The sequence below is a fragment of the Stegostoma tigrinum genome, chromosome 7 (genome assembly GCF_030684315.1).
Source record: "Stegostoma tigrinum isolate sSteTig4 chromosome 7, sSteTig4.hap1, whole genome shotgun sequence".
In the NCBI taxonomy this organism is placed as follows: domain Eukaryota; kingdom Metazoa; phylum Chordata; class Chondrichthyes; order Orectolobiformes; family Stegostomatidae; genus Stegostoma; species Stegostoma tigrinum.
Window position 1 is genome coordinate 105,724,810 of NC_081360.1, and position 25,615 is coordinate 105,750,424.

At 45.7% G+C, this 25,615-nt stretch overlaps 1 protein-coding gene across 2 annotated transcripts in view; it reads right to left on the minus strand.

Moving 5' to 3' along the window:
- Window positions 1-25,615, minus strand: part of LOC125454307 (SPRY domain-containing protein 3-like) — a 559,019-nt gene that overhangs the window by 445,922 nt on the left and 87,482 nt on the right. For both annotated transcript variants that reach the window (XM_059647616.1, XM_059647617.1), the window contains exon 4: window positions 18,605-18,729. In XM_059647616.1, coding sequence (XP_059503599.1) covers window positions 18,605-18,729 — 125 coding nt within the window. The remainder of the gene's footprint in view (window positions 1-18,604; window positions 18,730-25,615) is intronic.

Here is a 25,615-nt window from a genome sequence, read left to right on the forward strand (position 1 = left end):
GATCCAGTTTTCCACCTTGGCTTGGATCCCATGGGCTCCTACCTTTCGGAGCAGCCTTCCATGTGGGCCGTTGTGAAAGGCCTGGCTGAGGCCCATGTAAACCACATCAACTGCAGCACACTCACCGATATATTTAATCACCTTTTCAAAAAGCTGAATTAAATTAATCAGACAGGGTCTCCCTCTAACAAATCCGTGCTGACTATCCCTGATCAATCCCTGCCCTTTCCAAGTGTTGATTAATCCTGACACTCGGAATTTTTATCGGTAATTCCCCTACCACTGATGTCAGACTAACTGCTCTGTAATTCCCTGGCCTATCTCTGCTGTCCTTCGTGAACAAAGTGATCACATTAACCACCCTCCAGTCATCCGGCACTTCATCTGTGGTCAGGCTCAGTGAGTATTAAATATCTCTGCCAGGGCCCCAGTAATCTCCTCCCTTACCTCCCATAGCAGCCCGGGATACATCTCATCAGGCCCTGAGGTTTATTCACCGTCATACACACTAAAACATCTAATGCTCCTCTCCTTAATGATCTGAACATGCTCTAGAACCTCACCATTCCAACTGAAATCCCCAGCTGCAATGTCGTTCTCCTTCGTGAACACAGATGAGAAATAATCATTTAAGACCTGACCCATGTCCACAGGCTCCATGCACAGTTTCCCCCTTTGGTCTCCAATAGGTCCCACTCTTACCCAACTAATCCTCTTACTGTTAATATACTTATAAAAAAAGCCATGGGGATTTTCTTTAATCCTATCTGCCAGAGATATTTCATGGCCCCTTTTTGCCCTACTGACAATTTTTAAGCATACCCTGCACTCTCTATGTGTTTACAGGGCCTCCCATGTGTTTAATGCTTGGTACCCAGCATATGCTGCTTCCTTTTTCTTTCTCAAACTCTTGTTCTCCTTGATGCCCTTGACCTTCACTCTTCGGGGAAACACATTGGCCCCAAACTCTCATTGTACTACTTTTAAAAGACTCCCACTTTCCAAACGTAGATCTGCCCGAGCAACTCCCTTTATTGAGTCCTTAATTGGTCAGAGCATTGAGTAAAGGAGTTGAGAGATCATGTTGCACTGTACAGGACTTTGGTGAGGCTACTTTGGGAATATTGTGTTCAATTCTGGTCTCCCTGCTATAGGAGGGATATTGTTAAACTTGAAACAGTTCAGAAAAGATTTACAAGGACTTTTTTTCCTTTATTCACTAACAGGATGAGGGTGTCACTGACCAGGCAGCATTTATTGCCCATCCCTAATTGCCCAGAGGACAGTTTAGAGTCAACCACATTGCTGTGGGTCTGGAGTCACATGTAGGTCAGACCAGGTAAGGATGGCGGTTTCCTTCCCTAGAAGACATTTGGGAACCAGATGGGTTTTTCCCAACAACTGACAATGGATTCACAGTCAATGTTAGATTCTTAATTCCAGGTATTTTATTGAACTCAAATTCCACCATCTGCCGTGGTGGGATTCGAACCCGGGTCCCCATAAAATTACCTGGGTCTCTGGATGAACAGTCTATCGATATTACCATTAGGCCACTGCCTCTGCCATTGCTGGAGTTGGGAGGTTTGTGTTCTCAGGAAAGACTCACACAGGAGGTAAAGGGTGTTGGTGGAGCGTTGTTTTTGTGATGAGGAGCCTATGACCAGCGGTTTGGTGTTTGTGGGTCGGCCTTCCTGCCTAGCTTTATGTCATCTGCAAATTTGGAGATTTTACATTTATTTCCTTCATCTAAATTATTAATGCTTACTGTGAATAACCAGGATCCTAGCACTGACCCCTGTGGCACTTCACTCATCACTGCCTGCTACTTGGAAAAGGCCTGTTCATTCCTACTCTTTGTGTCCTGCCAGTCAAGCAGTTCTCTATCCATCTCAATACACGACCCCCAATCCCATGTGCTTTAATATTCCATGGTAAAGAGATTATCAACTTGTTTAAACATGGTTTCACTTTTCCCTAAACCATGGCAACTCTTCCAGATAATTTTGAGGTGTTTCAATTGGGCTTCAACAACTTATTTTCGATCTAAGCCTTGAGAAATATCAAGTTTACAGGCCCACAGTTTCCTGTTTTCCACCTTGCTTCACTATGGGGGATAGAACATAGAACATAGAACTTTACAGCACCGTACAGGCCCTTCAGCCCTCGATGTTGTGCCGACTTGTCATACCGATCTCAAGCCCATCTAACCTACACTATTCCATGTACGTCCATATGCTTGTCCAATGACGACTTAAATGTACCTAAAGTTGGCGAATCTACTACCGTTGCAGGCAAAGCGTTCCATTCCCTTACTACTCTCTGAGTAAAGAAACTACCTCTGACATCTGTCCTATATCTTTCACTCCTCAATTTAAAGCTATGCCGCCTCGTGCTCGCCGTCACCATCCTAGGAAAAAGGCGCTCCCTATCCACCCTATCTAACCCTCTGATTATTTTATATGTTTCAATTAAGTCACCTCTCAACCCTCTTCTCTCTAATGAAAACAGCCTCAAGTCCCTCAGCCTTTCCTCGTAAGACCTTCCCTCCAGACCAGGCAACATCCTGGTAAATCTCCTCTGCACCCTTTCCAAAGCTTCCACATCCTTCTGATAATGCGGTGACCAGGACAACACACAATACTCCAAGTGTGGCCGCACCAGAGTCTTGTACAGCTTCACCATAACCTCATGGTTCCGGAACTCGATCCCTCTGTTAATAAAAGCTAAACCACTGTATGCCTTCTTAACAGCCCTGTCAACCTGGGTGGCAACTTTCAAGGATCTGTGTATGGACACCGAGATCTCTCTGCTCATCTACACTGCTAAGAATCTTACCATTAGCCCAGTACTTTGCATTCCGGTTACTCCTACCAAAGTGCATCACCTCACACTTGTCTGCATTAAACTCCATTTGCTACCTCTCAGCCCAGCTCTGCAGCTTATCTATGTCTCTCTGCAACCTACAGCATCCTTCGTCACTATCCACAACTCCACCGACCTTAGTGTCGTCTGCAAGTTTACTAACCCATCCTTCCACACCCTCATCCAGGTCATTTATAAAAATGACAAACAGCAGTGGACCCAACACTGACCCTTGTGGTACACCACTAGTAACTGGGCTCCAGGATGAACATTTCCCATCAACTACCACCCTCTGTCTTCTTTCAGCAAGCCAATTTCCGATCCAAACTGCTATATCTCCCACATTTCCATTCCTCCGCATATTGTACAATAGCCTATTGTGGGGAACCTTATCGAACACCTTGCTGAAATCCACCTACACCACATCAACCGGTTTACTCTCATCTACCTGTTTGGTCACCTTCTCAAAGAACTCAATAAGGTTTGTGAGGCACGACCTTCCCTTCACAAAACCGTGCTGACTATCCCAAATCAATTTATTCTTTTCTAGATGATTATAAATCCTATCCCTTACAACCTTTTCCAACACTTTACCAACAACTGATGTAAGGCTCACTGGTCTATAATTACCAGGGTTGTCTCTACTCCCCTTCTTGAACAGGGGAACCACATATATTTGTGGCTTCCCAGTTCAATGGAATCTTTCCTAATCTGGGTAACTTTAGAAAATTGACACCAATGAAATTGTTAGCTCACAAGTTACCTGTTATATCCCAGAGATGAAGTCCATTTATCAAAGAGACTTACCAGCTGCCAGCTCTATCCTGCTTACTCAGCAACACTTTCCCTCTGATTGTAACTTAATTCAATTCCTCTCCCATCACCTGATTTAGGCTGATGACTGGAATAATTTTTGTATCTTTTCATTCCATCTGCCATTTCCTTATGATCTATCTTTCCCTCCCATTCTCACTCTCTAGAGGAGCAATCTCACCTGCCCATTCTGTTTGTAAATATCAGTAGAAACTGTTGCTGATGAAGGGTCTAGGCCCGAAACGTCAGCTTTTGTGCTCCTGAGATGCTGCTTGGCCTGTTGTGTTCATCCAGCCTCACATTTTATTATCTTGGAATTCTCCAGCATCTGCAGTTCCCATTATCTCAGAAACTGTTGCTGTCTGTTTTTACATTTCCAGCTGACTTCCTCTTGGTGTAATTTCCTCCTCCCAATTAACCTTTCCATCATTATCTGCTGCTCTTTTATAATATGACCAATTGTCTGACCTGTCACTTATCTTTGCACCGTAAGATTATATTAGGTTCAGTTTGATGCTTTCTCCTTCATTTAACTCTGGATGGTGGGAAGAAACAAGATCAGGAATAGGCCATTCAGTCTGTGTATTCAACCTCACGCCCATTCTACACGATCACGGCTCATCTGCTCCAGGTCTCATTCCTCTTTCATGCCACCTCCACCCAGCACTCAGCTCCTCTGCTTTAAATACTTGCAATGATCTCATCTCCACACCGTCTGGGAAAAGATTTTAGACATTCACTGTACCCTGGGAGAAGAAATTCTTTCATATCCCAGTGTTAAACGAGTGTCCCAACAATGTCCCCAAGTTTGAAACTCGCCCACTGTGGGAAATACCTCCTCAGCAGCATCACTGACAAACTCCCTCAGCATCTTCTATGTTCCAGAGAGTTCACTCTTCATTCTTCTATAATCAAATGAATAAAAGAACCTATTTAGCCATTTCTGATAAGTCAACCCCTTGATCACAGGAATCAGTTTGCCTCCAATACCTGTTTCAAAAACAGAAGCTACTGGAAAAGCTCAGCAGGTCTGGCAACATCTGTGACGAAAAATCAGAGTTAGCGTTTCGGGTCTGGTGATCCTCCCTCAGAACTGACATTCCTCCAATGCTAACCTGCCTTTTCATAAATACAGGGACCACCTGTACACCGTATCGCAGCTTCTTAATGACTTGCAACATCTCTGTGCTAACACTCTGTGTTTCGTGGACACAACACCCAGATCCCTCGACTGTTTTATATGCTCAGTAAAATGGAAAGTAAAACTCTCTTTACATTGTACTCCCAGCAAACATTCCCAGGACAGGAACAGCACGGGGTTAGATACAGAGTAAAGCTCCCTCTACATTGTCTCCCATCAAACACTCCCAGGACAGGGACATCACAAGGTTAGATACAGAGTAAAGCTCCCTCTACACTGTTCCCCATCAAACACTCCCAGGACAGGGACATGATAAGGTTAGATATAGAGTACAGCTCCCTCTACACTGTCCCCCATAAAACACTCCCAGGACAGTGACAGCACGGGGTTAGATACAGAGTAGAACATAGAACATTACAGCACAGTACAGGCCCTTCGACCCTCGATGTTGTGCCGACCTGCCATACCAATCTCAAGCCCATCTAACCTACACTATTCCATGTACATCCATATGCTTATCCAATGACGACTTAAATGTACCTAAAGTTGGCGAATCTACTACCGTTGCAGGCAAAGCGTTCCATTCCCTTACTACTCTCTGAGTAAAGAAACTACCTCTGACATCTGACCTATATCTTTCGCCCCTCAATTTAAAGCTATGCCCTCGTGCTCGCCATCACTATCCTAGGAAAAAGGCTCTCTCTATCCACCCTATCTAACCCTCTGATTATTTTATATGTTTCAATTAAGTCACCTCTCAACCTTCTTCTCTCTAATGAAAACAGCCTCAAGTCCCTCAGCCTTTCCTTGTAAGACCTTCCCTCCATACCAGGCAACATCCTAGTAAATCTCCTCTGCACCCTTTCCAAAGCTTCCATATCCTTCTTATAATGCGGTGACCAGAACTGTACACAATACTCCAAGTGCGGCCGCACCAGAGTTTTGTACAGCTGCAGCATAACCTCTTGGTTCTGGAACTCGATCCCTCTATTAATAAAAGTTAAAACACTGTATGCCTTCTTAACAGCCCTGTCAACCTGGGTGGCAACATTCAAGGATAAAGCTCCCTCTACACTGTCCGCCATAAAATACTTCCAGGACAGGGACAGCACAGGGTTAGATATAGAGTAAAGCTCCCTCTACACTGTCCCCCATAAAATACTCCCAGGACAGGGACAGCACGGTGTTCGATACAGAGTAAAGTTTCCTCCTTTTTGCAAAGTACGAAGTCAAAAATTATAATGAAGCAGCTCTTACTGGGGCACTGTATCGAAACAGAATACTAATTAATGTTTGAATGGAACTTTATGCAACAAAATTACAGGATGTTGTTTGTGACAATGACACACTCCAGCCCCTGCAATGCCCACTGATCTCGGGGGTCCTGAACCATGTTGATCAGTACTGTGTGCTTCCGCTCCAGGTACACGACCACGTGAACCTAGCTGTCAGCCACAATCAGCCCCTCTGTGACCCTTTGCTTTGACCAGTTAATGACCACCACGGCCAGGCCCAGGAGCAGAGCCATGAGAAGACCCGCTGCCTTGTTTCCCCTCCCCACAGCCAGGGTCTGTAGATCAGGGCCGTGGAGCTGAAATGCAGCCCAAATTGAAGGTGCTTCCCCTTCACAAAACTAAAAGGGGGTTACAAATGGAAACATTCTGTGCATATATGAAAAACCGTGTCCTCTGTGCCCCCAAAATGGCATGTGGCCTGGCTCTCCAGGTCGCTCAATGATGAACATTTTGGAGTCTCTTTCCATTTCAATAATTAGCTGTGTTTGCTTCTTCCTAGAATAGTGAATGACCTCATCTGCCAGCTTTTTTCCCCTCTCAACCTTTTTATATTCCCCTTGCAGACTCCAATGTCTTCATCACAATGTGCCCTCCTATTTATTTTTGTCACATCAGCAGATTTGGATACATTATACTCTGTTCCCTCCACTGGGTCATTAAATATCAATGAGAAATAATTGAAGCCCTAGGACTGATCCTTTCCATTACCACCCCACTGATCACACCTTTCCAACCTGAGAAAGCACCATTAGCCTTGAGGATTTTGTTCAATCTGTAGCCCATGCTAATACATTACCACAATACTGTGAGCTCCAATCTTGTACAATTACCTTCTGATGTGCCTTCTGGGATTCCAAACACTCTACATCTACCGGATCTCCTTTATATACTCACCCAACTCTAATAGATGTGTCAAACATGATTTATCTGTCACACACCACACCAACCCTGTCTGTATAAAAACTGAAACAATTGCGGATGCTGTAAATCAGGAACAAAAACAGAAGTTGCTGGAAAAGCTCAGCAGGTCTGGCAGCATCTGTGAGGGAGAAAACAGAGTTAACGTTTCGGTCCAAGGAAACGGGTCCAAGGAAGTGTCACCAGACCCAAAATGTTAACTCTGCTTTCACCAACTCTGTCTGGTTGTGTTCAGTTTTTCAAAATGTCCTGCTATTTCTTCCTTAATGGTGGGCTCCAATATTTGTGAGAGGACTGAGATCAGGCTAACTAGCCAATAGTTTCCTGTTCTCTGTGTCCCTCCTTTCTTCAATCGGAGTGTCACATTCAGAGTTTCTAATGTGTTGGAATCCTCCCAGAATGCAGGGAGCTCTGGAATTATCTTTAAAGACGCATTCACAGGACTAGGGCATCGTGGGAGTGGCTAACATTTATTGCCCATCAGTTTTATTCCAGGTTTTTACTGAATTCAAGTTTCACCATCTGCCACCGTGAGATTTGAACCCCTGTCTCCACAGAATTAGCCTGGGATTATGAGTTTGGTTATCATTGAAGTAAACCACAGCCTCCTCCTTACTCACAGTATAGGTGCTGTGTGGCCCACAAACCAGAACATACGTCTCCTACATCAGGCTTTGAGCCGTGTATTCAGCTGTCTAATTAACGTGGTTTGAGCCAATTTGCATGTGGTTCCTGAGATGATAGCCTTTAAGAGTTGGTTTTTTGATTTAGTACCAAGTTCCTCCCACACTTTGCATAAAACCTCTTGCATGACTCTACCTACATTGACCACGTCAACTGCATCCTCCCCCATCCACTCCAAGTAACCTCTTCCCATCTGACATACCTGTAAACTTTAAATGTTGACACACCTGTAACGTCGGTATAACACCCAGAAACCAGGCACCCCTACAATACTGACAATTCTCTTCCCGTTCAATACAGACACACCAGTGACCCCTCAGCGCACACACATACAAGTTACTTTCAATATAGGCATACCTGAACACCTTTCAGTACAGTCACGCCTATAAACCCATCACTGCTGACACACCTGTAGCCCAATCAATCCAGACACATCTGCATTCTGTACCGATACATCTGTATCACTTGCAATACTGACCCATGTACTCACATATAAACAAACAAATTAGGAGCAGGAATAGGCCAGTCAGACCCTCAAACTGTTCCTACGTCCAATAAAATCTTTGCTGCTGTAATTGCAACCTCAAATCCACATTTCCAACTTCCTTTCAACCCCAGGCTTAACAAAAATCTCCCCATCTCTGCCTTACAAATATTCCAGACTTCCAATATTCACCCTTCTGAGAGAAAAATATATTATTGCATTTCTGTTTTAAGTTGAGGAAATCTGAGTTTTAAACACTGCCTGAAACATCCTTTCCAAATCCACCCTGCCAAGATCCTCAGAAGTCATCTCTTACTCCTCTTACTGGCAGTGGATATAACCTCAGTTGGTCTAACTTTTCCTCAGAAGACGACCTGCCCATTCCAGGGATTAATCTGGTAAACATTCTCTGAAGAGCCTCTATTGCATTGATATCCTTCTGTAAATAAGGTGACCAATACTGTACACAATACTCCAGATCAGGACCCTATATAGTGAAAGTATAACCTCCCTTCTATTGTGTTCAATTGCCATTCACTTCCCTGATTACTTTCTGTCCCTGCAGACTGTGGTTCCTTCACTAGGACACCTAGATCCCTCTGTACCTTAGAGCTCTGCAACCACTCACCATTTAGACAGCACGTTCCAAACCCACAACCACTTCCATCTGGAAGGACAAGGGCAGCAGATACATGGGAACACCACCCCCTGCAAGTTCCCCTCCGAGCCACTCACCATCCTGACTTGGAAATATATCACCGTTCCTTCACTGTCACTGGGTCAGAATCCTGGAATTCCCTCCCTAAGGAACATTGTGGGTCAACCCACAGCACATGGACTGCAGCAGACCAAGAAGGCAGCTCACCCCCACCTTCTCAAGGGGAAACTAGGGACGGGCATTAAATGTGACCAGCAACCCCCATGTCCACAAGTGATGGAGTAAATCATGTCCTTTGGAAATGTTGTGTTTTCCCTCCTAGGGATGTATTAAAAAGATTTATAGACCAACTGCAACTCTGTGCCTGATATGCCTTGTGTGAAAATTAGTGTGCTGTGTAGGTCACAGAGTGAGAACAGCCCCGAACACCCCTGCACTGCGGGTAAAATGGGAAAGCTAAGCTCTTGCGCTTAGTCTTACCAATAGCCCACCATCAAAAAGAACCATGACAAAAGAATCAAGCTGCAGATCCAAGAATCTTACTATTGTCCATTCAAATGGGACTGTCCTGAATTAAGGGAGTTTTGGAAAATTAAAAGCAACACATCAACCATCTCACTTTGCCACTTGTTTTAAGACCCTGGGGATGAATTTGATAATGATCTGAGTACTTGTCCCAGCTCCGACACCTTACTCAGGTCCACTTTCCTCTCTTTCCTGAGTTCTCCCACTTCCTGGTTTATCATTGCTTCGGGTGTTTAATGTGTATCCTCGACAGTGAAAACTGATGTCACAATAACGATTCATCTGTGATCACATTATTTTCCTTTATTAATTCTCCTTACTCACTTCCTAAATGAGCAACAGTATCTGTTAATCCATCTTCTTCAAATACTTGTTAGAATTCTTATAATCTGGCTTGCTGTCTCTGTCTTTCTCTCCCTCTCACTTTCTTTCCCTCTCTCTTTCTCTCCCTCTCCCAATCCAATTTTTCCCTCTTCACAAATTTCGGCTATTCTTTACTGTTTTGATATTCTGTCCAACCTTCTGCACGATCCTAGCTTTGCACAATTATTTTTTTTCCTTTTAGTTTGGCATGATCTTTAACATTTCTAGTTAACCATGGAGGCTGAGTCTATCCCTTGGGAATTTTTCTGACATGTTGAAATGTATTCTGTGGATTCTGAAATCCCCCCTTAAATATCTGGCACTGTATCTCTATTGACTTATCTTTTACAGGAATTTGCCAGCACACTTTACACGGCTCTACTGCAATAGACTCTTCATTATTTTTATTGAGTTTTTTAAACAAAATTCTGTACTGACATATGTGTAACCCTTTCAGTACCAATGTACCTGTAACCACTTCAACGTTCACATATCTTGCATGTGGCCACGACAAAACCATCGATAACAGCTTCAATGACATGGCCTCATTGATGGCCTATTCCCGCTTTGAGACTGAGACAGGTTGGAATAGGTTTCAATAGCAGTGCAGGAGTCACCCATTCACTACTGACACACCTCTTCAATATTGACACCGATGGAGCTCCATTCCTCAGTTTTGCTGATCAGCCATAGCAGGTCCTCCCATGTTCTGCTCCATCCCAGTCTGTCTCAACATCTCCTCCTGCTCTAGTCCACTGCCTTCCTGCCTGGGGCTAGGCTCCCTGCCCTGAAGAAACTGCACACACACCCCAGCATCTCACAGACAGCCAGATGCACCAAACTGCATCTTTCTAACCTGGCTTTTCAAACTACACTCTCAGCTGGAACGTAAAACAGTGCAGCACGGGTACAGGCCATTCAGCCCACGATGTTGTGCCAAACATGAAGCCAAATTAAACTAATTCCTTCTGCCTGTCCTTGGCCCATACCCCTCCATACCTTGCATATTCATGTGTTTATCTACTAGTCCCTTAAACACTCCTATTGTATTTGCCTCACAGTTATATTAGTGGTACCTGGCTTCTTGAGATCCACAACATCTTTTCCTGAGATCAGACAATAACACTTTTTTAGATTCCCTTCAGTGTGGAAACAGGCCCTTCAGCCCAACAAGTCCACACCGCCCCTTGAAACATCCCACCCAGACCCATCTCCCTGTAACCCACACACCCCTGAACACTACGGGCAATTTAGCATGGCCAATCCACCCAGCCTGCACATCTTTGGACTGTGGGAGGAAACCGGAGCACCCGGAGGAAACCCACGCAGACACAGGGAGAATGTGCAAACTCCACACAGACAGTCGCCCGAGGCGGGAATTGAACCCGGGTCCCTGGGCTGTGAGGCTGCAGTGCTAACCACTGAGCCACTGTGCTGCCCACTTTGATGTCTAACAGCACCTAGAATGTAATCACATTAGCACAGAGACTTCCAACTGCTCTTAGGGCTTCAGTAACCGTTCACTGCACAGAACCCATGTCGTTCAGCCATACTCTCTGAAGGACATTTTAAAAATATAGCACTCATAATATGGATCATGCAGAGATAGCAAGAACTGCAGATGCTGGAGTCAGGCCACACAGTGTGCAGCTGGAGGAACACAGCAGCCCAGGCAGCGTCAGATGAGCGGGAAAGCTAATGTTTCAAGTCAGGACCATCAACCACTGCCTCTGTTCTTTCAACAACTTATCGTCCTTCAGTTTCTGTCTCTATTATTTGGAACTGTTTTTCAGTCAGTCAGCATTTGCCCCTTGAGAAGGTGGAGGTGAGCTGCCTTCTTGAACCACTGCAGACCATGTGCTGTGGGTTGACCCACAATGTTCCTTAGGGAGGGAATTCCAGGATTCTGACCCAGTGACAGTGAAGGAACGGCAATATATTTCCAAGTCAGGATGGTGAGTGGCTCGGAGGGGAACTTGCAAGGGGTGGTGTTCCCATGTATCTGCTGCCCTTGTCCTTCTAGATGGAAGTGGTCGTGGGTTTGGAAGGTGCTGCCTGAGGATCTTTGGTGAATTTCTGCAGTGCATCTTGTAGATAGTACACACTGCTGCGACTGAGTGTCGGGGGTGGAGGGAGTGGGATGTTTGTGGATGTGGTGCCAATCAAGCGGTTACTTTGTCCTGGATGGTGTTGAGCTTCTTCAGTGTTTAGAATAGAATACCTACAGTGTCGAAACAGGCCCTTCTGCCCAACAAGTCCACACTGCCCTTTGAAGCATCCCACCCAGACCCATCTCCCATAATCCACACACTCCTGAACACCACGGGCAATTTGGCATGGCCAATCCACCTACCCTGCACATCTTTGGACTGTGGGAGGAAACCGGAGCAGCCAGAGGAAACCCACGCAGACACGGGGTGAACGTGCAAACTCCGCACAGACGGTCGCCCGAGGCTGGAAATTGAACCCGGGTACCTGGTGCCGTGAGGCTGCAGTGCTAATCACTGAGCCACTGTGCTGCCCAAAGCTGTTGGGGCTGTGTCCATCCAGGCAAGTGGGGAGTATTCCATCACATTCCTGACTTGTGCCTTGTGCTTCTGGATAGCCATCATTCCACTTTCAAACATTTCTTGCCCTAGGTCTTTCTGTACATGTGCACTCTTTCAAACTGGGTCATCAAGACTATATCAGCTCTTCCTAACCTTCACATTCCTCTGTTGCATCTCCCCCTTGTCTGCCCTTATTGCCTACCTAAGTACAGCTGCTGTAGATTTAAATAATCAGGAAGAATTATTATTCTGTGTTTCAATCTCCAAATTATTTACATTGACAGTAGGTTCAAGGTTAGTTCACTGAAAATCATGATTTGAAGTGAGACAACCTTAAGAGAGATGTAAGTTCCCACAAGAATTAATGATAAAACTAGAATTAGGTTCTAAAAGATTTACTTATAACAGAATAAAACATTAAACTCTGTAAGTTGATATATATATATTTATTGTTCAATTATAATATTTCTCAATTAAATAACTCATAAAACAAAATACATTCACAAACACAATAAAAATTATAAAACAAATTACGAGCCTGAAGTCCAAGGAAAAAAAATGAACCAAATTTTAAAATGCTTTTTCATCTCAGTACCTCCATAATTTTAAACCCAGCTACGGTAGTTGACCCAAACAATTGCTAGTACAGTTCTTTTGTTAAATTAGTTCAAGGGATGTGCACATTCCTAGTTGGCCAACATCTACTACCCCATCCCTAACTGCCCTTGAACTGAATGTCTTGCTGTCCCATTTCAGAATGCATTTGGAAGTCAACCTCATTGCTGTAGGTCTGGAGTTACACGTAGGCCAGGCCAGGTAAGGACGGCAGTTTCCTTCCCTCAAGGGCATGAGTGAACCAGATGGGATTTTACACCAATTGACAATGGTTACACTATTACACTTTGACTATCTACTGTGCCCTCTGGTCCTAGACTCTCCCATAAGATGAAACATTTCACTACATCTCCCCTGTCAATCCTCTAAGAATCTTGTAGGTTTAAATAAGTTCTCCTCTCATTATTCTAATGAGTACAGGCTCAACCTACTCAACCTCTCCTCATTAGACAGCCCCTCTATACTTGGGATCAGCCAAGTGAACCTTCTCTGGGCCGCCTCCAATGCCAGTACTTGTCACCTATGTATGATAAGGGGCCCAAAATGGATTTACAGTATGGGTATGGGTGGCTCAGTGGTTTGCACTGCAGCCTCACAGCACCGGGGTCCCAGGTTCGATTCCACCCTCAGGTGGCTGTCTGTGTGGAGTTTGCACATTCTCCCCATGTCTATGTGGGTTTCCTCTGGGTGCTCCAGTTTCCTCCCACAGTCCAAAGATGTGTAGGTTAGGGTGGATTGGCCATGCTAAATTGCCCGTAGTGTCTATTACGGGAAATGGAGGGCGTTTCTGAGTGGACCGCTCATCAGAGGGATGCTGTGAACTTGATGAGCTGAATGGCCTGTTTCTACACTGAAAGGATTCTGTGAGTATTCCAGCTGCAGTCTGTCTAGCTCCTTGAACAGTTTTAACAATACTTCCCTCCATTCCCTTTGGAATAAATGCCAGCATTCACTGTTAACTGCTGCACATGAATACAAACTTTTTGTGATTCATTGACAAGGATTCCCAAATCCCTCTGTGCTGTAGCTTCCTGTAGTCTTTCCGCTTTTAAATACAATTCAGCTCCTCTATTCTTCCTGCCAAACTGCACAATGTCACATTTCCCTACGCTACAACCAAGTATCTGCCCACTCACTTCACCTTCTATATTCCTCAGCATTTTCTTTGTGTTATCCTCACGATTTGCCTTCCCACCTACTTTTGGACCATTCACAAGCCTGGTTACAAAGAAAAGAACAAAGAAACAAAGAAAATTACAGCACAGGAACTGGCCCTTCGGCCCTCCAAGCCTGTGCCGATCAAGATCCTCTGTCTAACCTGTCATCTATTTTCTAACGGTCTGTGTCCATTTGCCCCCTGCCCATCCATGTACCTGTCCAAATATATCTTAAAAGACGCTAACGTGTCTGCGTCTACCACCTCCGCTGGCAACGCGTTCCAGGCACCCACCACCCTCTGTGTAAAGAACTTTCCACGCATATCTCCCTTAAACTTTCCTCCTCTCACTTTGAACTCATGACCCCTAGTAATTGAGTCCCCCACTCTGGGAAAAAGCTTCTTGCTATCCACCCTGTCTATACTCCTCATGATTTTGTAGACCTACATTTTGTGACAATACATTCACTTTCCTCAGCCAAGTCATTAATGTAGATTGTCAATAATTATGATCCTGTGGCACTCCAATAATTGCAGGTCGCCAATCTGAAAATGTGCCCCCTATCCTAACACTTCGTCCTCTTTTATTTAGCTAATCCTCCATCCATGCCAATTCACTACCTCCAACACCATGGGCTCTTAACTTATTGAGTGAATGAATGTCAGGACATTATAAAATTGCTTCCGAAAATCCAAGCATACCACTTGGTCTCTGGTCGGATCCATAACATATCGCTCGGGAAACTGTCTTGAACACACCATGTATTTTTCTTCATTGCTGTTTTTGCCAATCTGACTATCACCATCCACATGAAGATTAAAGTCACTGAAGACTAATGGACACCTTTTGTTACATATCCTCATTACCACCTGATACATTCCCTCCCTCTTTCCATACAGCTACAGTTAAGGGGTGTTCAGACTACTCCTACCAGAACCTTCTTGCTCTTGTGATTTCTGACCACCAGATGTATTCTACATCATCTGGGTCAAGATCATTTCTTGCTCTCATTTGTATTTTATCCCAGACCAGCAAAGCCGTTCATAGTAATTGTAACGAGGTCAGCCAGCTGGAAGTCGTAGATTATGAGTTCCGTGATTGGCGCTGTTAATCTGGTCCAATCCGGCAGCCCTGGCTGACAGATTAAAAGGAGAGTGCCTGGGTCTCTGGTGGCCTGATGCTGTATGAGGCAATTCTACAGTCAAGGACTGTTCATGTGTAAATAAAGGGTGATGTGGTGATGGGATACTGGCCTCTGTGGGATTATTTCACCATCATTCCCTGCCTCCCTGTCTTTTTGAACAGTCACATACCCCTGAATATTTACTTCCCAGCTTTGATCTCCAAGGAACCTTGTCTCTGTAATAATGATAAGATCAGAATTGTTAGGCTCAATTTATGCCATTACTTCATCTACTTTGTGTCAAGTACTATGCACATTCAAGTAAAGAGCCATTAATTTTGACCCTGTACTATTTTTTCTCCCCCATGATTCTATTTGCAGCAGAATTTCTATCCTTGTTTCCTCTGTCCCTTCCGGTCCCACTCTGGATATCATTATCCAAATAGCTGCCCTGTAATGCTGTCACAGAGTTTTACAGCACAGAGCAGATCCTTCACTCCAACTTTACTTCCTAAATTGATCTACTCTCTGATGAAGGGTCTAGGCCCGAAACGTCAGCTTTTGTGCTCCTGAGATGCTGCTGGGCCTGCTGTTTTCATCCAGCCTCACATTTTATTATCTTGGATTCTCCAACATCTGCAGTTCCCATTATCACTTAGTCTCAGTTCCTCTTGCTTTATAAACTTACATTTGTCCTCCCTCAAACGTTCTCCCCTCATTAATTTGAAGCCCTCCCAGCAGTTCTGCTTATTTGATTTTCCAGGACACAGGCCTCAGCTTGGTTCATAGAGTCATAGATTCCCTACAGCGTAGAAACAGGCCCTTTGGCCCAACAAGTCCACACCAGCCCTTGCAGCATCCCATCCAGACCCATCCCCCTATAAATCACACACCCCTGAACACTATGGGTAATTTAGCATGGCCAACCCACCTAACCTGCACATCTTTGGACTGTGGGAGGAAACCGGAGCACCCAGAGGAAACCCACGCAGACACGGGGAGAATGTGGAAACTCCACACGGACAGTTGCCCAAAGCTGGAGTCGAACCGGGTCCCTGGCGCTGTGAGGCTGCAGTGTTAACCACTGAGCCACTGTGCATCCCACAAATTTCAAGTGAAGGCTCTCCAACCAGAACAGTGCCCATCTACCGCAGGACTGGTGCCAGTGCCTCATGAGCCAGAACCCATTCCACCCACACCAATCAGTGAGCTGTGTGTGTATCATTTACAAGACTCACTGCAGAAACTCACCAAAGACCCTCACACAGCACCTTCCAAACCCACGGCCACATCCATCCAGAAGGACAAGGGCAGCAGATACATGGGAACACCACCCCTGCAAGTTCACATCCGAGCCTCTCACCATCCTGACTTGGAAATATATCGCCGTTCCTTCACTGTTGCTGGGTCAGAATCCTGGAATTCCCTCCCTAAGGGCATTGTGGGTCAACCCACAGCACATGGACTGCAGCGGTTCAAGAAAGCAGCTCACCCCCACCTTCTCAAGGGGAAACTAGGGACGAGTAATAAATGCTGGGCCCAGACAGTGACACCCCTGTCCGACAAGTGAATTAAAATAAAGCAATAAATAACCTCAAAAATCAGTTTATATTCAAATCTTCAAAATTTCACTTTAAAATTTTGGCATGATTGAGTCTGGTTCCATTGTCGCGTCGAACTGAGCATCAACAAAAATTCACTTACTTTAAAAAAAGAGATCCACCTGTTGACCCCTCTGGTCACAATCCTGCCAAGTGTTTAATAATTTTTCAAAGAGTCAATTAAATCACGCCCCCTTAACCTTTGTTGCTCTGAGGGCAATTAGGGATGAGCAATAAATGTTGCCACAAGGAGCAATGTCCCCATCCCAGGGGTGAATCAAAAAGAACAACCATAGTGTCTGAGACAGAGTAGGAACTGCAGATGCTGGAGAATCTGAGATAACAAGGTGTGAGGCTGGAGGAACACAGCAGGCCAAGCAGCATCTCAGGAGCACAAAGCTGACGTTTCGGGTCGAGGCCCTTCTTCAGAAATGGGGCAGGGGAAGGGGGTTCTAAAATAAATAGGAAGAGAGGGGGAGGCGGACAGAAGATGGATAGAGGAGAAGATAGGTGGAGAGGAGACAGACAGGTCAAAGAGGTGGGGATGGAGCCAGTAAAGGTGAGTGTAGGTGGGGAGGTAGGGAGGGGATAGGTCAGTCCAGGGAGGATGGACAGGTCAAGGGGGCGGGATAAGGTTAGTTGGTAGGAGATGGGGGTGGGGCTTGAGGTGGGAGGAGAGGATAAGAGGGAGGAAGGACAGGTTAGGGAGGTGGGATGAGCTGGGCTGGTTTTGGAATGCGGTAGGGGGAGTGGAAATTTTGAAGCTTGTGAAGTCCACATTGATACCATTGGGCTGCAGGGTTCCCAAGCGGAATATGAGTTGCTGTTCCTGCAACCTTCGGGTGGCATCACTGTGGCACTGCAGGAGGTCCAGGATGGACATGTCGTCTGAGGAATGGGAGGGGGAGTTGAAATGGTTCGCGAATGGGAGGTGCAGTTGTTTAGTGCAAACTGAGTGTAGGTGCTCTCCATAGTGGTCCCTAAACCTCCGCTTGGTTTCCCCAATCTAGAGGAAGCCACACCGGGTACAGCGGATGCAGTATACCACATTGGCGGATGTGCAGGTGAACATCTGCTTGACGTGGAAAGTCATTGTGGGGCCTGGGATGGAGGTGAGGGAGGAGGTGTAGGGGCAAGTGTAGCACTTCCTGCGGTTGCAGGGGAAGGTGCCTGGTGTGGGGGTGCTGGTGGGGAGTGTGGAGCAGACAAGGGAGTCACGGAGAGAGTGGTCTCTCCAGAAAGCAGACAAGGGTGGGGATGGAAAAATGACTTTGATGGTGGGGTCAGATTGCAGATGGCGGAAGTGTTGGAGGATGATGCGTTGTATCTGGAGGTTGGTGGGGTGGTACGTGAGGATGAGGGGGATGCTTTTTTGGCAGACATTGCAGGGGCGGGGTGTGAGGGATGAGTTGCGGGAAATGCAGGAGACACGGTCAAAGGCGTAATCAACCACTGTGGGGGGGAAGTTGCGGTCCATGAAAAACGAGGACATCTGAGATGTTTGGGAGTGGAATGCCTCATCCTGGGAGCAGATGCGGTGGAGGCGAAGGAATTGGGAATAGGGGATGGCATTTTTGTGGGAAGGTGGGTGGGAGGAGGTGTATTCTAGGTAGCTGTGGGAGTCAGTGGTTTGAAATGGACATCGGTTTCCAGGTGGTTGCCCAAGATGGAGACTGAGAGGTCCAGTCTCTCCAGTCTTTCCACATTCTCTGAGATTCTTTATCCCTTGTCCCTGTCATGTGAATCTCCAAGACCATGAGCAGAAATAAACACCTGGGACCTAAAATGAGGAACAGTACGGTCTATCACTTACTTTCCATCATCAGCATGGTAACCAGCAGAACATGAGGCACAGCCAGGCTGCTCGGTCAGGTTATGATCATAGAGAACAACTCCCACTGCGATGGAACCTCGCACACCACTGTCTGTGATAACAACCTGTCAAAAACACAGCAAACAAATAATCACGGGGAGAGGCCAGGAGAAGCCAATCTCATCAAACACTCCTTTCAGAAACTACCACATGGCAGGCTGGTCAAGAAAGTTGGAGCCCGTCTGGATCCACAACAAAGTGGTCCACTCGATCAGACTGGCTCAGGTACAGGGCTGTTTCTGTGACTGGGAATCTGTTTCTAGTGGAGTATCATACAGCTCGGTAAGGGACCCCTTACTGTTTGTGCTGAACATCGCTGATTTAATTACACAAACATTGCTGTGGTAGTAAATAGTGAGGAGGACAGCCATAAACTCCAGGAGGGTATTAACAGGCTGGTCAGGTAGGCAGAGCAGTGACAAATCAAATTCCACACGGAAAAAAAGTGAGACAGTGCACTTGGGGAGATCTAACATGGGTCATATCGGGAATGATAGAACCCTGAAAATTACTGAGGATTACAGGTACCTTGGTGTGAACATAAACTGACCCACAGGTAACACGGCAGGAAGATAAATTGGTTAAATAGAGGGTCACCCCTCAGTCTCTGATGTTCCAGGGAAAATAAGCCCCATCTGTTCAGCCTCTTCATATAACTCAAGCCCTCCAACTCCAGCAACATTCTTGTAAATTTTTTTCTGCACCCTCTCAAGTTTAACAACATCCTCCCCGCAGCAGGGAGACCAGAAGTGAATGCAGTATTCCAAAAGTGACCTAAGCGATGTTGTGTACAACATGGCATTCCATCTCTAATACTCACAGTTATGACCCATGCTGCACAAAACTCTGGTGCGGCTGCACTTGGAGTATTGTGTACAGTTCTGGTCACCGCATTATAAGAAGGATGTGGAAGCTTTGGAAAGGGTGCAGAGGAGATTTACTAGGATGTTGCCTGGTATGGAGGGAGGGTCTTACGAGGAAAGGCTGAGGGACTTGAGGCTGTTTTCATTAGAGAGAAGAAGGTTGAGAGGTAACTTAATTGAAACATATAAAATAATCAGAGGGTTAGATAGGGTGGATAGAGAGAGCCTTTTTCCTAGGATGGTGATGGCGAGCACGAGGGGGCATAGCTTTAAATTGAGGGGTGAAAGATATAGGACAGATGTCAGAGGTGGTTTCTTTACTCAGAGAGTAGTAAGGGAATGGAAGGCTTTGTCCGCAACGGTAGTAGATTCGCCAACTTTAGGTACATTTAAGTCGTCATTGGATAAGCATATGGACGTACATGGAATAGTGTAGGTTAGATGGGCTTCAGATCGATATGACAGGTCGGCACAACATCGACGGCCGAAGGGTCTGTACTGTGCTGTAATGTTCTATGTTCTATACCAATGCTTTGTTCACCACCCTGTCTGCCCATCACTCCACTTCCACAGGGCTACGCACATGCACCCCAGGTCGTGACAGGCCGGAATAACAGCAAAATGACTATTATTTAAATGGGGAAAAATTGCAGCATGTTGCTGTGCAGAGGGACCTGGGTGTCTTTGTGCATGAATAACAAATGGTTGGTTTGCAGGTGCAGCTGGTAATTAAGGCAGCAAATGGAATATTGTCCTTCATTGTGAGACGGATGGGGTTTAAAACAGGGAGGCTATGCTGCAGCTGTATAAGGAGCTGGTGAGGCCACACCTGGGGTACTGTGTGCAGTTTTGGTCTCCTTACTTGAGAAAGGATGTCCTGGCGCTGGAGGGGGTGCAGAGGAGGTTCACCAGGTGGGTTCCAGAGTTGAGACGCTTGGCGTACTCATTTGGAATCTAGAAAAACGAAGTGGGATTTTGTAGATATGGTGAGAGCGCGGGCAAGTGGATCTGAGTCCACAAAAAGATCAGCCATGATCTTATTGAATAGCGGAGCGGGCTCGAAGGGCCGGGCGGCCAACTCCTGCTCCTAGTTCTTATGTTCTATCTATGGTGCAGGTTGATCAATTGAACCTGGCAAAAGAAAGTTGGGCCAATGCATTTGTTATGTCCCACTTTCTATTTATATGTTTAGGTTTCCTTGGGTTGGTGATGTCATTTCCTGTGTTGGTGATGTCATTTCCTGTTCTTTTTCTCAGAGGATGGTAGATTGGCTCCAAATCAATGTGTTTGTTGATGGAGTTCCGGTCGGAATGCCATGCTTCTAGGAATTCTCGTGCGTGTCTCTGTTTGGCTTGTCCTAGGATGGATGTGTTGTCCCAATCAAAGTGGTGTCCTTCCTTATCTGTATGTAAGGATACGAGTGATAGTGGGTCATGTCGTTTTGTGGCTAGTTGATGTTCATGTATCCTGGTGGCGAGCTTCCTGCCAGTTTGTCCAATGTAGTGTTTGTCACAGTTCTTGCAAGGTATTTTGTAGATGACGTTCGTTTTGCTTGTTGTCTGTATAGGGTCTACAAAACTTCTCAAAACTCGCTAAATAGGGGAAGAACTAGGCCATTCGGCCCACCGAGTCTGATGCACCATTCGTTCGTATCTGATATGCTCCTCCCTCCCATTTTCTTGCCTTCTGCCCACAACCTTCCAACCCACTAACAATTAAAAATGTGTCTAATTCCTCCCTAAATTTACTCACTGTCCCAACATCCTCTGTGCTTTGGGATAGCAAATTCCACAGATTCACAACCATTTCGGAGAAATAGTTTCTCCTAAATTCTGTTATGAATTTGCAACCCCATATCATAAGGCTGTGACCTCTCGTCCTGGAATGCCCCACAAGAGGGATCATCTGCTCTACGTGTATGTTATCTCTCCCTTTTATCATCTTGAATACCTCAACTTGATCTCCCTTCATTCTGCTAAATTCCAGAGAGTATGGGCCAAAATTGTTCAATCTCTCTTCATACGACAAGCCTCTCATCTCCGAGACCAATCTTATGAACTTCCTCTGAACTGTCTGCAATGCCATTACATCCTTCCTCAAATAAGGGGACCAAAGCTGTGCATCATACTCCAGATGCGGTCTCACCAATGCCTTGTATAGTTGCAACAATATTTCCTTGCCTTTATTAAAACTGAAAGAACTGTGGTAATGCTGTAAATCAGGAACTAAAACAGAAGTTGCTAGAAAAGTTCAGCAGGTTTGGCAGCATGTGAGAAGAAAAAATCAGTTAACATTTCTGGTCCAGCGATCCTTCCTCAGAAGTTCTGTTTTTGTTCATTACCTTTATATCCTAATCCGTTAGTTATAAAAAGCCAACATTCCATTAGTTTTGTTTAGTATCTACCATACCTATATGCTAGTTTTTCCCGTGGACAGTGAGGACGAAAAGATCATTGCCAAAGGCCCTCCGATCTCGTCCCTCACTTCCCATAGAATCCTTGGATAAGATGGGACATCTGGGTGCCGTGATCCCTCAATCAGAAGAAGCTGATAGCCAGCTGCAGCAAGTGAGTATGAAGACAAATGGAACATAGCCAGTTGGCACAAAGGGACTGAATGATTGGAGTAAAGAGGTTTTGTTGCAGTTGTACAGGAGATTGAATGGCATCACATGCAGAGGACTGTGTTCAGTCACAGCCTTCTTAATGAAGAATGTTATGCAGATTACGGCCAGCTCAGAGAAGCCTCGCTTGACAAAGTCCCGAAATGGTGGGGAACAGGGTGACAGTTGGCCTGTACACACTGGAGTTTTGAAAGAAGACAGGTGATGTTACTGAAACATGTCAGATCCTGAGGGGACCTGGCAAGGTAGTGATCTGCCCTTGTCGGGGAATGTACAATAAAGGGCATAGTTAAAAAACAAACGTTCTCCACAAAATGACAAGGTTTCTTCTCTCAGGTAGCCTGAGGACTGCTCTCGTCCTCGGTGCAGCATAGGCTGCTTCACTGAATACACTCAATCACAGAATCCCTCCAGGGTGGAAGCAGGCCACTCAGCCCATCAATTCCACAACTACCTTCTGAAGACCATCCCGGCCAGAGCCAGTGGACTACCCTATTCCTGTTGCCCTGCATTTCCCATGCTAACCCACATAACCTCGACATCACTGAACACTACGGGCAATTTAGCATGACCAATCTACTGAACCCACACATATTTAGACTGTGGGTGGAAACCAGAATCAAACCTGGGTCTCGTTGTGGTGAGGTCGTAGTGTTAACCACTAAGCCACCGTGTGTTTAATGCAAGAGGAAACAGTGGTGCAATGGGGTTTTCACTGTGCTATTAATCCAGAGGAACAAGGCTGGTGTTTATGAGACATGGGTTCGAATCCTACCAGATAGCAAACTTTAGATTCAATTTCAAAACAAAATCAACTCCTTCAGTTTTAAGATCACAATGAACAAGGATAAATCAGGACCTTGTGGGAAGGTACTAAACTGAGGGAGGGCAAGTTACAGCAAGTTTACATGTGACATGAGGGAACTGTTTAAAGACCTGTTGGGGAGAGTTCAGGACCAGTACGTTCCAGTAAGGGGGAAAGGATAAGGATGGTCAGGTACGGGACCCTTCGATAATGAGGTGGATTGTGAATTTAGTGAAAAGGAAAAACAAAACATATGTAAGGATTAGGGCACAAAAATTAGACAGGGCCCATGAGGAGTATTAGGAAAGCAGGAAAGAACTCAAGCAGGGAATTAGGAGAGCAAGAAGGGGCCATGGAATGACCTTGGAACATAGGGTTAAAGAGAATCCCAAGGCATTCTATACACATTTTTAATAAGAAGATAACTAGGGAGAAGTTAGGACTACTCAAGGATAAAGGAGGGGATTTGTGCTTGGAGACAGAGGGTTGGGGTGAGATCCTAAACGAGTACTCTGCCTTGGTATTCACTCAGGAGAAGGGAATGGGGAATTGTGGCATTAGTGCGGAGCATGCTAAAATGCTTGGTTATTGTGAGATTAAGAAAGAAGAGGTGTTGGGTCTCTTGAAGACCATTCAGGTGGATAAATCCCCAGGGCCCGATGGTACACACTACAGAGAAGCAAGGGAAGAGACTGCTGGGGGTTTGACCAAGATCTTTGTACCCTCACTATCTGCTGGAGACGTCCCAGAGGACTGGCGAGTAGCTAATGTTGTTCCTCTGTTCAAGAAGGGAAATGGGGATAATCCAGGAAACTATAGACTGGTGAGTCTCTGATCAGTGGTTGGGAAACTATTGGAGAGAATTCTTAGGGATAGGATTTATGCACATTTGGAAAAGCATGGCCTAATTAGGGACAGTTAACATGGCTTTGTGCAGGGCCGGTCATCTCTCACTAACTTGATTGAATTTTTCGAGGAGGTGACAAAGGGGATCGCTCAGGGTAGAGCAGTGGATGTTGTCTAACTTGGATTTTAGTGAGGGCCTCGACAAGGTCCCTCATGGTTGGCTCATCCAGAAGATTAAGATGTATGGGACCCACAGTGACCTGGCTGCATGGATTCAGAATTGGCTTGGCCATAGAAGGTAGAGGGTAGTGGGAGAAGGGTGTTCTCCAGGCTGGAGGTCCGTGACTGGTGGTGTTCCGCAGGGATCCATGCTGGGACCTCCGCTGTCTGTGATGTATATAAATGACTGGGATGAAAGTGTAGATGGGTGGGTTAGTAAGTTTGCAGACATTACAAAGATCGCTGGAATTGTAGATAGTGTGGAAGGTTGTCAAAGGATACAGCGGGATATAGACCAGTTACAGATATGGGCGGAGAAATGGCAGATGGAGTTTAATCTGAGTAAGTGTGAGGTGTTGCACTTTGAGAGATCAAGTGCTGCAGAAGAGTATCCAGTTAATGGCAGGATCCTGAACAGCATTGATGTTCAGAGGGATCCTGGGGTTCAAGTTCATAGCTCCCTGAAAGTGGCCATGCAAGCAGACAGGGTGGTAAGGAAGGTGTATGGCATGCTTGGCTTTATTGGTCAGGGAATTGAGTACAAGAGTCAGGATGTCATTTTGCAGCTTTATAAGGCTTTGCTTTGGCCACACTGAGAGAATTGTGTTCAATTCTGGTCACCACATTACAGGAAGGGTGTAGAGGCTTTGGAGAGGGTGCAGAAGGGGTTTACCAGGAAGCTGCCTGGATTAGAGGGGATGAGCTGTAAAGAGAGGCTAGAAACACTCCGGTTGTTTTCTCTGGAGCAGCAGAGGCCGAGGGGAGCCTTGACAGAAGTCTGTAACATTATGAGATGCAGAGCTAGGGGTGAGGCCAGAATCTTTTTCCTACAACAGAAATGTCTAAAACTAGGCGGAAAGCATTTAAGGTGTGATGGGGAAGTTGAAAGGAGATGTGATGGGGCATATATTTTACACAGAGTGTGGTAAGAGTGTGGAACACACTGCCAGGGGGTGGTGGTGGAGGCAGATACAACAGGGGCATTTCGGGGACTTCTGGATAAACACATGAATATGGAAGGGATGAGGGGATGTGAACCAAGGGCAGGCAGAAGGGATTAGTCTAATTTGGCATCATGTTCAGCACAACATTGTGGGCCCACTCCTGTAATGTAAAAACCCATTAATGTCCTTTGGAGGTGGAAATCTGTTGTCCTTATGTTTGTCAAACCTGGTCCAGCCTACGTGTGACTCCAGACCCACAGCATTGGGCTTTGGCCCTCTGGGTAATTAGGAATTTGCGATGAATGATGATATAGCCAATAATGCCAACACCCCATGAGCTAACTTTTTTTAAAAAAGACAGATGCTTGACTGATAGGGGAGTCACAGGTTCTGAGCGATAGACTGAAATGAAGAAGTGAGACCATAACTTGATCAAGAACAAAGAACAAAGAGAACAAAGAAATTACAGCACAGGAACAGGCCCTTCGGCCCTCCAGGCCTGCGCTGATCGAGGTCCTCTGTCTAACCTGTCATCTATTTTCTGAGGGTCTGTGTCCATTTGCTCCCTGACCATCCATGTACCTGTCCAAATATATCTTAAAAGACGCTGACGTGTCTACGTCTCCCACTGCTGACTGACTGGCTGCTCTG